This window comes from Toxotes jaculatrix, chromosome 24 (genome assembly GCF_017976425.1).
Source record: "Toxotes jaculatrix isolate fToxJac2 chromosome 24, fToxJac2.pri, whole genome shotgun sequence".
NCBI classification, from domain to species: domain Eukaryota; kingdom Metazoa; phylum Chordata; class Actinopteri; family Toxotidae; genus Toxotes; species Toxotes jaculatrix.
The window spans coordinates 3,165,904-3,178,554 of NC_054417.1; the positions used below are offsets into that span (position 1 = coordinate 3,165,904).

The following is a 12,651-nucleotide window of genomic DNA, read 5'->3' on the forward strand; positions in this document are numbered from 1 at the left end:
TTCCCCTGTTTTCCACTGTCAGAGCACAGAAACCCACAAGATCCTGATCCGGTAAACAATGAAGAGCCGTCTGTCGCTTCTTTCTTCTCTCTCGACGATACAGAAGCAGAAATTAAGTAAGGCGGAGGGTGTATAGCAGACACACACCCAGATGCTCACACTTCTACATACACACGCACACACACACACTACCACCCACTCCTCCCGCCCACGAAGGGGACTCTAATAAACCATAAGTGCCTCTGAAATATTAACTAGATGCTGCGAGCAAAATCCCTGCAGATCCACGGAGCCTGCCATCTTCAATCTAGCCCAAAAACAAATAGCACTCCTCTTCCTCACCTCCTCATGCCTCACCTCCCTCTCCTGCTGTCCATCACACAGTCATACTTACAGATGACTGGGGCCAAACCGCTGACCACAGGCTGTCTGGGCTCGGCCCCAACCCTTCCAGTCCAGCATTGATCTGAAACATCAGACTATAACTGCTGTCTGAGCTGAAGCCGTGACCCTGCTGCCCCTGCCGAATGCATTTTAACTGTCCTCTATCAATACATATTAGCGATGGAGATTTTCCTCACCGAACTGCAAGTCACCCGCTCGTGTTCGTTGCATCTGAGGACCGAGATCCTCTGGTCCACTTTGCTTACATGTTTGTGGACTGGGAAACCCCTACGGACAGCACTGGGACAACACAGCTGCGTGAGGCTAAATTAATCATAAAGCTTTGATGCACCGCTCATTTCTGAATGTCTCCACGGCGGACAAGAACAACTGATCACAGAAAGCTTTTGAAAATGTTTTTAACGTTATATCATCATTATAGCTGCGGCAGTTGTAATAGTCACGACCGGAGAACGCTGATGACCATGATCTTGTCCTAAACGTTGGCCAAGTGCAGGATATCGACAGAGCAGAACCTGAACAACTCCCTTTAGTCGTGACCTCTGGCAAATCATCTGTCTCTCCTTTCATCCTTAACCATCACCGTCCTCCTCCTCCTCTTCATCTCCCTCTGCCCCTCCGGCCACTGCTGATCATCTATCGATTTCCCATTACAAGCGGAATACAGACATTGATCCCACACCTCTCTGCTCCCCCTTTGGGTATTGGTAAGAGGGTGATATCATACGCACACATAGATACACACACACACACATTCATGCAAACACAGGAGAGTTGTTGCTATGTGTTGGTGACACCTCTGACTGTGATAGGGCATGTCACAGGCCAAAGGGATTCACAGCTTTGTGTGTGTGTGTGTGTCTGCGTGTGTGTCTGCGTGTGTGTGTGTGCGTGAAGTTATAAAGTTATATCATCAGATCTTCCACCTCAGGCTGCATCCAATAACAAATAACCAAATAAAAGAGAGAGAAGAAAACACAGAGGTGGAAGAAATGGATCTTTCTGAATGACTACAGTTTTATATTGTGTGTGTGTGTGTGTGTGTAATCTGTATGTGATTCTGCCTGTTTCAATGTTTAATTCAAATGTGTAAAAATAAAACACTTCCTCCTCCGGCAGAGGGGAGGGAGAATAAAAGAACAAAGGGGGGAGGGAAAGGGAGGGGAGGAAGATGAAGCAAAAAAGAAAGAGAAGGAGAAAAACAAAACGGGAGGGGGGGATCATCTCCGCCTCACTCCTCTCTCTCTCTCTCTCTCTCTCTCTCTCTCTCTCTCTCTCTCTCTCTCTCTCTCTCTCTCTCTCTCTCTCTCTCTCTCTCTCCCCCCTCTTCAGCTCCTGGTATATCACTAGGTAGCATCCTGGGGCTTGGTGATGGCAGATTGCATTAGAGATATGGGCCTGATATTTCATCTAGCCTTTATTACATTTAGTTCACATCAATCGGCTGGCAGCCTGGAGGTAAGAGCTATTTGGCATGTGGCCGGACTCCCCCTGAAATGAAATCCTGAATTAAAGTGCCACCTCAGACATGGAGCGCCTGCATAAGGCTGCGGATTTGATTGCTGCAGTAGAACCGTGGTTTGGCTTCGTTGCATCGTCCGAGTACTGACTGTTTGAACCCACTGAGGGAAAATCACCAGCTGGCCAGGGATATTAGTCAGAGTTTACACCCCTTGCCTGGGCTGACCAAGCACTTTTTCAGTTTTATAAGTGCCCAGGGGAGGACATGATGGCTGATGAGCACTCTTACACCGACAGGTTGCATGCTTAAGTGTGTGTGTGCATGTGTCTTTAAGCGTATCCCCTGAAAACATATGTCCATTTACAATCTTTATGACCATGTTATCATCTGTGTATTTTTTTTTTCTTGGTGTGTTTCCACTTTCAGAAGTCCAGACCACATAGCTCTGCGTCTTTCAGGTAACACACAGCTCTGGTTTTCTCTGCTGCCGTCTCTGTAATCCCAGCTGTCACGCAGATTTTCAACCCTAACCGAGATGGTGAGCCCTCCACCTCTGCCTCCCCCTCCGGCTCCCATCGCCCTAACCTCACCGAGGACCGTGAAAACATGCAAAAATCCACTCTCTGCTCACTCACTCCCACTGCCGTGCCTAATCATACAGGCAAAAAAAAAAGAAAGCAACCCGTAACAGCACTACAGGGCTTGGATCAATCCGGGGAAAAAGCATAGCACAGGACGGAGAGAGCAGGAATATCGAGCCGTACTTCAGCCTTTTTCCACTTATTTCTGCACCCTGAAGGGAAACGCTTCCTCCATGAAACACAGAAGGGCAAACACATTAGTTGCAGAGGTTATGCATAAATAAATGTTGGCGTGATCCCCTGTTTCTCTAATGGGCCTTTAAAATGGGGGTTATCAGTTGGAGGCTGGATGGATAGATGAATGGAGGGAAGAGGGGAGCGGAGAGGCTAGTCTTACAAACTAACACTTACATGCTTGCAGAGTTACTCGCATGTAGACGCCTTTTCCCACCCACGCTCACTGACACACTCTCCCACACGCACATGCACACACTGATACATAGAGGATGAAGGGAGACTGAGTGGGAGTATTTGTTAGAGGGCAGGCCAAGGCCTCGGTGCCTCCGGGCGAGCGTAAAAAAAAAAACCCCATCCCAATAAAACCGTCCACGGAGAGGAGAAAAGAGGAGGCATTTCAGTTTTCTCTTCCTCCTCCCTCGGCCTCCTCCTGCCCCGCACGCCTTGGGCTGCGAGAAACTGCTTGACACACTGCTTATCAACAGCTGAGCCTTTCCTCTCGCTACCACTACAGCAGGGAAGTCCAGTGTGCTACAGTGTTGACACTGTGACGCTGGTGTTAAAGCCTTATTACTCAGAAACATATTGCAAAGGAGACAATTATGCAACGCATTGCCTTTTGAAAAGAAGTGTCAGAAACCTGGAGACACAAAGCCGAGACATCAAAATAACATTTCCAGTTCACTGCAACATGACACAACCGTGTGAATAGAACCGACAATCATTACACAACCCTTTTACCAAAGCAGTCACTGATGTCCTCATGAAAGTTACATTTTTCTCCTGGCCAGACAAAGTGCTTTGTCAGTGAACAATGCAAAAACACCCATCTAGGATAGTTAATTCTTCAATTTACAGAGAAAAGGGAGGGCAGGAGCAAAGAAAGGAAAAATAAATGGCCATAATTGCAGAAACTGCAGCGCTAAATCTCGCCTGTGTTCACTTTAACAGACCAAACAGACAAAAAGTGTGTCATATGGGTAAATTGTGCAACATTCCCCCTGAGTTAGTTGTATAAAACCAGATTAAACAGTGGAAACCGTGACTTCTTCCTCTGAGGTCAAAGACAATAGAAGACCACATGATTTAGATTATTCAGGTCTCAGGGAAAGGAAACTGACCAACACGGTCACATCCAAACAGCTGGACTTCATTCTCTTCCTCCTCCTTCTCCTTTCCTTCCCTGTTTATTCTCTCTGCCTTTATACCCCACAAACTTTAAACTACACAACATCCTGTCTGCTCTGCTTTTCCACCCGGCACTATCTGCCCTCCGTGCCCAAACTCAGCCAGAGAGATTTTCAAATATTGCCTGGCATTTGATTATCAGATGGAGGGGGATTACAGTTGGATAGCCCTGATAATGTCAGATAGCTTGTTAAACGCAGACACACACACAAAAATGATTTTCAAATTTTGTCTGAACTTTCTGATTGTGGTGTATGAATCAATACAAAACATGCACAAAAAAACAAAAACCTGAATCATCTGGTTCCAAGCAGAATAAAACTAAATGATCTTGTAGCAAACAGGGTAAATCATCAATGTCCTAAATCATCAGTGTGAATAGAAGGAGCACATGAACAGATTATTGAGCTGTTTGAATCATTCTTTCCATTCTGCCTTTATTGTGCTTGTCTGCTTTCATCATTGTGCGAACGAGACCAAAAACTTTGGGACGTGGAAACTGAAATGAGCAACATTTTCTGCTCTCTGAACTACTGAGGTTATGTGCAGCTGACGTGCCCTTGAGCAAGGAATCTAACCCAGTAATTGCTCTGGAGAAGCCTTTAAAAGGCCAACGCTGAAAGTCTGAGGTTGTACTGGGCAGCATCCAGGACATAATGTGTGTGTAATGGTGTGAATGTGAAAAAGGATGGCGCTGAAAAGAGCTCATATGCTCGCCGTTCTCTTAATAAATAAATATTTCAGAAAAAGAAAACCACACTCTACTTAATGGTCTGCGTTTTGCAGAAAGCTTGTATCTTGTAATTAAAATTTCCTTTGCGATTGACCTGTTGTGGTCAAAATGTGGAAAATGTTCCAACAACTTGGGAAGGAGCCAAAACCGCTGGCAGTGAATAATAGTATGTAAAAATCTGTGTGTTCCAACAAGAAATTACTTATTTGAGATCCAAATGCTTTTCCAGCATACTAATGAAAATGTCAACATCATCATCATTCAGCCAGAATAATAACACACCATGAAGTCGTACTGGTCAAAGCAATTTTGCTCTGATAGAGAAGAGCGGTTTACAAACTTCACTGTTATGACATGACTACATCTCCACCCCTCTTTAAAAAGCCCCCCTTCTTACTTGCAGTCCAGCCTCTCGATCTCAAAGTGCGGGTTGAAGTTGAGCACGATGCGCTGCGAGGGCTCCGGCGCCGTGATGATCCAGTGACAGTTCTGGTGAGGTGGGTACTCCAGGGGGTAACCAGGTGAGGTGATGTAACCGGCCGCGCTGGCATCGAAGACACCTCCGCACTCTGACACTGCGACAGAGACAAGGAAAAGGTGAAAGGAAACAGTTACTGATTGGAAAACAGAAACAATTCCGTAAACGGATGAAGCTTTTTAAAAATACAGCTGTGATGCAGTCTAACATCTGTTATTTGCCTGGCAGGCCAGAGTCAAACCATAGAAATCCCCAGTAAATGACACACTCCCTAGAACAGCAACTCAGAGGACGCTCCTTCGTTTACCTTATTTCTCTGTATGAAGATGTGATGAGCAACAAATGAACAGTAAAACAAAGAAAGCAATTTAGGCCGTCAGTTAGGAGGAAATTGGAAAAACTCCTCCATTGTGGATTTTCAATGCGAGTGGGACCACATGGGTAAGCTATTAAAACAATAAAAGATCATTACTGCTGCATTTGGACAGCGCGCACACAGACAGACATACACATAGGAACACACAGAGCCTTTTCCACCCTCTTCCACACCCAGGCTCTTATCTCTCCGTTTCCCCGTTGGGAACGTTCTCCAAGTGTAATTGTTGCTCCGGCAAACCAATCTGCAAACATTAGGACACATTCCCTGATCCTATCACACTCTCCCAGGAACAATAGCCTGCCAATGGCATTGCTCAAAAGGCTTAGACAGGAAGTGACACACAGACGGCCTGTCTAGTGGGGTTCTGGGGGTCACCCCGACTCTGTAATGAGAAGCTAACGCAGCAACAAAGGCTCTATTCTCTGCTTACGCCCTGACAGATACGACAGCTCCCGCTCTTTGCGTTATCTCCCATAAACACGCTAAACACATAAACTCACATGCACATACAAAAGGAACATGTATATGGGTATACTGCATGAACACACACACCCCCAATGGCATATCGCGCACACACACGCACACAATATTGTGCACAATGGTTCTTTTATTACTCTTGCACTGCAATAGATTCGCAGGCATTATTATTCTTTACGGAGAGGCAAAGTAAAAACGTGTTCTCCATGACAACAGCAGGGGGGTGGTTTAGCTCTCCACCTAACGCCGTGCGTGCGTGCATGTGTGTGCGTGGCGGCTGATGCACCGCTGGGATCTCTAAATGTAATGAACTTTGTGATATTGAACTCAAAGAGGGACAAATGTTTAACTTAATATTGCTGCTGGTGTACGAGGAAGGAAAACAGAGATATATCAGGACACACTCTAAAGCTCATGGTATGCTGCCATTAACAATGCACAACCAAATGGTGGGCTTAACCACTCAGCCGCTGCGCTGAATCTGTTCTTGACATAAATGGGTTGATATTCTCGCCTGTTTCTTTCAAATTTCTGTGAAAGCATCAATAAAGGAAGCAGAAAGAAAGAAAAAAAAAACAGCACCAAAGGCTTAAAGTGTAATAGACCCTTCAAGTGTTGACATTTCCACCGCCTATTGTGCTTAAAAGGCACACTTAAGATTCTCTGACATTTGATAGAGCTGCGATGGCTTCCTTACTTTGTTACTGGAGAGGAGCTACGCCCACGCTCACACACCGGGCACACACAGCTGCCGGTGAATTCATGAGAGTGCACGACTCCTGCCGCCCACACGCGTACACAGTTACACATACAAACCGTAACACAAGTGCGCAACAAACACACAAGTTCAGATACGTGTGCACACGTGAAGACGCTCACACGTACAGGGATGCACGCTTAAACACACACCCACGCATTTATGCACACACACGCACAGAGCGGCTGCTCCATGTTCAAACGGCCACCCACGCACGCACACATCCAAATACACACAGAGGGCCTGTCAATCACGAGGGCCGACAGAGGTGGAAAAAACAGCTAACTGAAAATTTTCAAAAAGATAGCAGGGATGGTGAAGAATGACAGAGACAGACAGAAAGCCACACACACACAGACATCTCTTTATCTGCTGCGGCTGTGCAGACAGACAGTCATTGTTGGGAAGCCTATGGAGGGAATGGTGTGCAGGAGGCTATCAGCACGCAGAGCCTCAGCAGATTAAGCCGTTTGGGGAGAATCCTGCAGCCTCGACACTTTTTCCCTGAGCTGCCCATTCAGTGGCCACCGAGGAGGATGAAGAGGAGGGGTGGAAGGGAGAGGAGAGAAGGAGTGGGAAGGGAAGCTAGAAAGGGATTACAGTGGGATGGAAAATGGAAGAGGCGAAGGAGAGGGGATGAAAGCGAAGAGACGTGGGGAGGAAGAGGAGATGAGGAAGGGTGGACTGAAAAGGGGGAGAGACAGCGAGGGATGGGTAGAAGATGGATTGAGGTAGAAGGGGGAAGACTGATCGGAAGGGGAGGAGGGTGAGGGCGGAGGGTAGGGTTGATGTACGATGGGCGGGTGCCAGGACATAGGTGGGAAGAGCAAGGGAAGAGGAAGGACGAGTGACAGGCAGAGGGAGAGGGAGGGAGGCGACAAAAGGTGATGAGGAAGGAGAAATACAGAGGGTGAGAGAAAGATGCAGTGAGTGAGAGAAGAGATGGAGCGAAGGGACCATGTACGTGTGTGTGTGTGCGTGTGTGTGTGTGATGCGCAGAGAGCCTGACGAGCCTCATTAAGACATGCCTGCTATCCAGCGGCTCCCTGTAGACACTGACCCCACTGGGAAACCTCTGTCAGTCAGCTCTCCCTCACACACACACAGGCACTGGCAGAGTGTGTGTGTGTGTGTGTGTGTGTGTGTGTGTGTGTGTGTGTGTGTGTGTAGGACTGTTTGTTTGCTGCTGCAGAGGAGAAAAATAAAGAACGATGGTGATGCAGCAGCAATGTATCTGGACTAAATGAGCCGCTGTGAGAAGATTTTTTGATTATGGTGACAGATGTGTGTGTTTTTTCCTGACTGCTTGGATATACATAGCAATTAGTACAAAATGCAAATGGGTGTGTGTGTATTTGCTAAAGTGTGTTTCATTCTAATTCTGTGTATTGTGTGGATGAAACACAGCAGAATAACAGAAATACTATCAATGTGTGTGTTTGCCGCTTGTTTCTGTGTCAGTGAAACGACTGAATAAAATAAAATCACTCTCTGCGTGTGGGTCTGTGTGCACATTTCCCAGTCACTCCAGATCAAGCCAGGCCCAGAGACGTCGCTGTACCCGCTGTGAGTGCCGTTATCTTCATTATCTGAGAAAATGTGCATATGTCTGCATGTCTTAACTCACATTCTGGATGTGTGTGTGTGTGTGTGTGTGTGTGTGTGTGTGTGTGTGTGTGTGTGTGTGTGTGTGTGTGTGTGTGTGTGTGTGTACGCCCCGCGCTCTCATTTCTATTAGTCGCCTTATCGGGGAAGTATGGCGTCACGCTCTGGGATAAGCTGCGAGTGTGAGGAGAGGCGCTGATAAATCCCTCCATCATTCCTAGTGTCTCTTGCCCCTCCCTGGTCCCCCCCACCCCCCAACCCACTCCCCCGACCCCCTCCCACCTCCCACCCCACCTTAATTAAAAAGTGCTATCGCCCAGAGTGAGGGAATGAGAGGGGAGAGTGGGCAGCGCTCATCCATTCAGTCAAGAGCAGGGGTTGTCTCTGCGACTGCTTTTAATCTCACCCATTCCACACTAGACTGGACCCAAGGAGAGGGTGAGGATGAGGAGGAAGGGTGAAGAAAAGGGATTCACTTTCACTGGCCTGTGCTTTAAGTCCTTTATCCTGAGCCAGAGTAACTGTGCTTTGGGAAAAACGTAATAGTGGCAGCAGTGAGTGTGTATGAGAATTTAAAACTCATATTAATTAAAAATCCACCTTCACTGATTTATAGTTAAATATAATTAATATTCCGGTTTCAAAGCCCTTTGGAGTAATTTCCTACTCTCTGTACTTGTTGTTGTATTCACTTGTGAGCGAGGGCACAGGTTTGGATTTGTTAAAAATAAATAAATCAAATAAGCTGAAATAAAATGGAAAATATCACATCTTGAAAAGTAGTGGTACTGTAATATGTAAAATAATTCTAAATGCTAAACTCATTGCAGTTATACTAGAACAATAATGCCAAAGAAATTATTTGGTTTTCATTAAAAAACACTTTATACTTCATGATAAATATTGTATATGAATATTTACTACAAAGAACACTGTGCTTTAATCTCTTATCTTTGAATCAATCTTTTAAAAACACAGATTCAATCGTTTCGTTTTTTTAATTCCAAAAAAGTGGCAGATTCCTCCGCGCAGTGGATCAGTAAATAACCATTTTTATAACCTCCTTTCTCCTCTTATCTAAAATACGGCAGTTGGAAAGTGGGGAAAAAAAAAAAAAACACCATTCAGAGATAGTTTAACGAATAAATGAAACTGAAGGTGTAAAAGTTGGGGGAAACAAATGGAAACTACACCCGAGCTTATGTGCAGAAGTTTCACACTTTGCTCATAACACACAATGTCAAATTCTGTACGTTGCACTGAGGTCACTGCAGGTGACGAAGAAATTAGTAAAGGTAAATTTCCTGGACTTTCTATTATGGACTTCCTCTTTATGATAAGCAACAACAAGTCCTTTTCTCAGGGAAAAAAGACACAGCAACAATACCTTTTTTTTTGGAACAGTGTTAAATGTCTTTAAGGGAGGGATTTTTTTCTTTTAGAAACCAACAAAAGCCACATCAAAGGCAGATAATATCCCAAAAATCCTCTTTTCCTCTCGCTCTGCCCCCCTTTCTTTCTCTCTTTCTTCTTCTCCCTCCCTAACAGGATAAGTGCCCCATGCTAATCAGCTAAATGCACAATGCTGGCCATCGCGATCAATGGTTCAATGGATCAATTGAGTAAACAGATGGCTGCTGGTGCCTACAGGGGGGGTAATGGTGTGGGCCTAATCCTAACCGCTACCTGACTACAGTATCATGTCTCCCTCTCCCTTGGTGCACTCTTTTTTTTTTGTCTCTGTGCTGAACCATCAAACCTGCACCGCCGAAGCACTTTTCACAAAAGATTTCCCTGTCTAAAGAGTGGAGGTAGTGGAGCCTACATCAGCAAGAGAGAGCTGTGAAGAATTGAGCTTTGCTGCAGGAGTCTTGGTGATTTGTTGCCACTCTCTACCCCCCACCTTACAGAGTGTTTCCTTTTAGTGGAACCGACTGCTTAAAAAACCCTTTGCGAGTGAATTGCAGTTCTTTCAAAAGCAGTTTTTCTTTAAATTCACACCCTTAACTGTTTCCTCTTGTACCCTCTCCTCTTTAACCCCACTTGTGAATTACAGTAAATTTCAAATGCTTTGCCTCTTGACAATGCCTACTCCCCCCCCAGCTCCCATCTAAGCCTCTCCCTGAGCACCCGTTAAGACCCCCCTGTGCGGCTAATGCGGCAGAGTGAAACACCCAGCTCTGTTTTATTTATGGGGGTCTTGTTTTTAATTTCACCCCAAGTGCAGCGGGCTGTTCCAGGGCTTTGCGTGTGCCTGTGACTCTCATACCTGACTGGTATTGAACGGGTCTCTCAGTTTGTCTTCGGCTATGAATGCTAATAGGTGACCTTGTTTTCGCAGCTGATACCTCTGAGGCTGGGGCAGATTAAAACAGAGAGAAATGCAAAGAATTGAAGGGCGGGTTGTGGAGGAGAGGGGGAGAGAAAAGGCAAAAGCAGAAGAGAGAAAAAAAACAAACAGAGAAGTGTGAAAAAGACCAACAAAGAAGATAAAAATGAGAAAGTCTGTTCACTCAGCAGCTAACATTTAGAAAAGAAATTATTAAATGAATAGAAATCCAACTCTGGAAGAAAGTGATACCATAGGTGGAGAGGATGCACAACCACCCACTCAATAAACATGCAAATGAGCTGCTTAATGGCCTGAATATTAATGCTTGGGGTAAGGAGTAATTAATGTACATGTCACCGAGTCAAACTATTGTGATTACAGTACAAGTGGAGTGGAAGTCTCTGTGCCTCGGAAATAAAGACTGCAGCAAAGAGGTTTTAATACATGAAAAAGGCCCTTTTCTATTCCACGTGAAGGCGCCACCAGCAGAGAACAGCAGGTCACAACCGGAAATGTCCAAGCAACAAACATCTTTCATGGACCATTTACCTTGAGACCATGTAAGATTTTTATACTTACAGAGGTTTCTGGCTGAGATGCCTCAGGCATGCATCAGTCTGTTCCAAAACATTATACTTTCAGGGAAACCTTTTGCTACTGGAAATATATCAAGTTGCTAAAATCCAGATGGAGTCTATCATCAAAAGCAGGAACTCTTTGGAAAGGAAAAACCTTTAATGTGACTCCAATGTGCTTAACTTTCATGAGAGCATCATTTTGTAACAGCGTGACTGTTTTTTTTTTTTTTTTTTTTTTTGCCGAACGGGAGCTACACTTCACTTCTTTCAGTTCCAACCTCCCTGTAGAGCCCTGGCAGTGATTTTACCCCACTTTAGCTGTGTCACCCCAGACGATAGTGTCACTTCATAAACCCTTAATGCGATCTGTTCCTTCCCCGTCCAGTGCCATTTTAACTCTGTGACCCCTGCACGCTTTGATGTTGCCCTTTCCTCTCACATTGCGTGATGCACAATCCACACACCCCCCACTCCAGCCTCTCCTCCACATCTTCCTCTGCCTTCTTCACTTCTGTTTTTCACGTTATGGTCAGGTGTATGCCACTCTCACTTCTCTTTTCACTTGGGTGCGATTGCACCTGCCTTCCATTCTCTTCTGCAGTCATTGTCTTTCTGTCCCCTCACATCATTCTCTCTCTCCCTCTGCTGCACCCTCTTCCTCTCCCCTGACTCTCTGAACCCCTTGTTCTGTCTCCGTTCTGTTCTCTTTCAGTCTCTCTTTCCTCTGGCATCTGTGTGTAATGTGGCTCTTGAGGGGAGCATGGAGGCAGGGACACGCAGTGTCTTGGCAGGGGAGAGGGAGAGAGAGAGAGAGAAAGAGGGAGAGAGTAGGGGGATCTAGCTTCTTGCTTGCCTGATGGCTGCCAAGAGGCCCACATCTGTCTCTGATCAGCGGGTATACAGGCAGCCAGCAAAACACACACACACACACACACACACACACACACACACACACACACACACACACACACACACACACACACACACACACACACACACACACACACACAGAGGGATGGCTGGGATGACTGTCCTATTTAAAACAAGTAGCCTAAACAAGAGGAAGAGCCCACATGAACAGAGCAAAACTCGGTTTCATTTAGGATCTACAGCACTCAGGCCAAAAGTAAACTACTTTGCAAATAGCCCGTATTATAAAACGGAAAGACAAATATATCATGAGGTAAGATGTGTAAATAAGTATAACTCAGTACCACAGAAACATAAAACAACAGAAACGTTATACATACACTACTGCCATATTTCCTTCTGTGCACAAATCCCACTTGGCGACAGGCGGCGAAAAGCGCACATTCACATAAAATAAAATAAAAAACCGTGACACCCGGAGTCAAACCACCGTAAAAGCAACCATAATGCTCCAGTAGCAGCCTTACAAGGATGAGTGAGCGGGAGGCCATGTGTCACTTCTCTGTATG

General features: G+C 45.6%; 1 protein-coding gene across 4 annotated transcripts in view; it reads right to left on the reverse strand.

Annotated features, from left to right (window-relative positions):
- The window catches only part of nrp2a (neuropilin 2a), a 75,630-nt gene that overhangs the window by 43,544 nt on the left and 19,435 nt on the right, over positions 1 to 12,651 (reverse strand). For 3 of the 4 annotated variants that reach the window (XM_041032454.1, XM_041032455.1, XM_041032457.1), the window contains one exon: positions 5,004 to 5,181. In XM_041032454.1, the coding sequence (XP_040888388.1) occupies positions 5,004 to 5,181 (178 nt within the window). Of the gene's footprint in view, positions 1 to 5,003; positions 5,183 to 12,651 lie in introns of all 4 variants that reach the window. The other variant, XM_041032456.1, reaches the window with a different exon arrangement.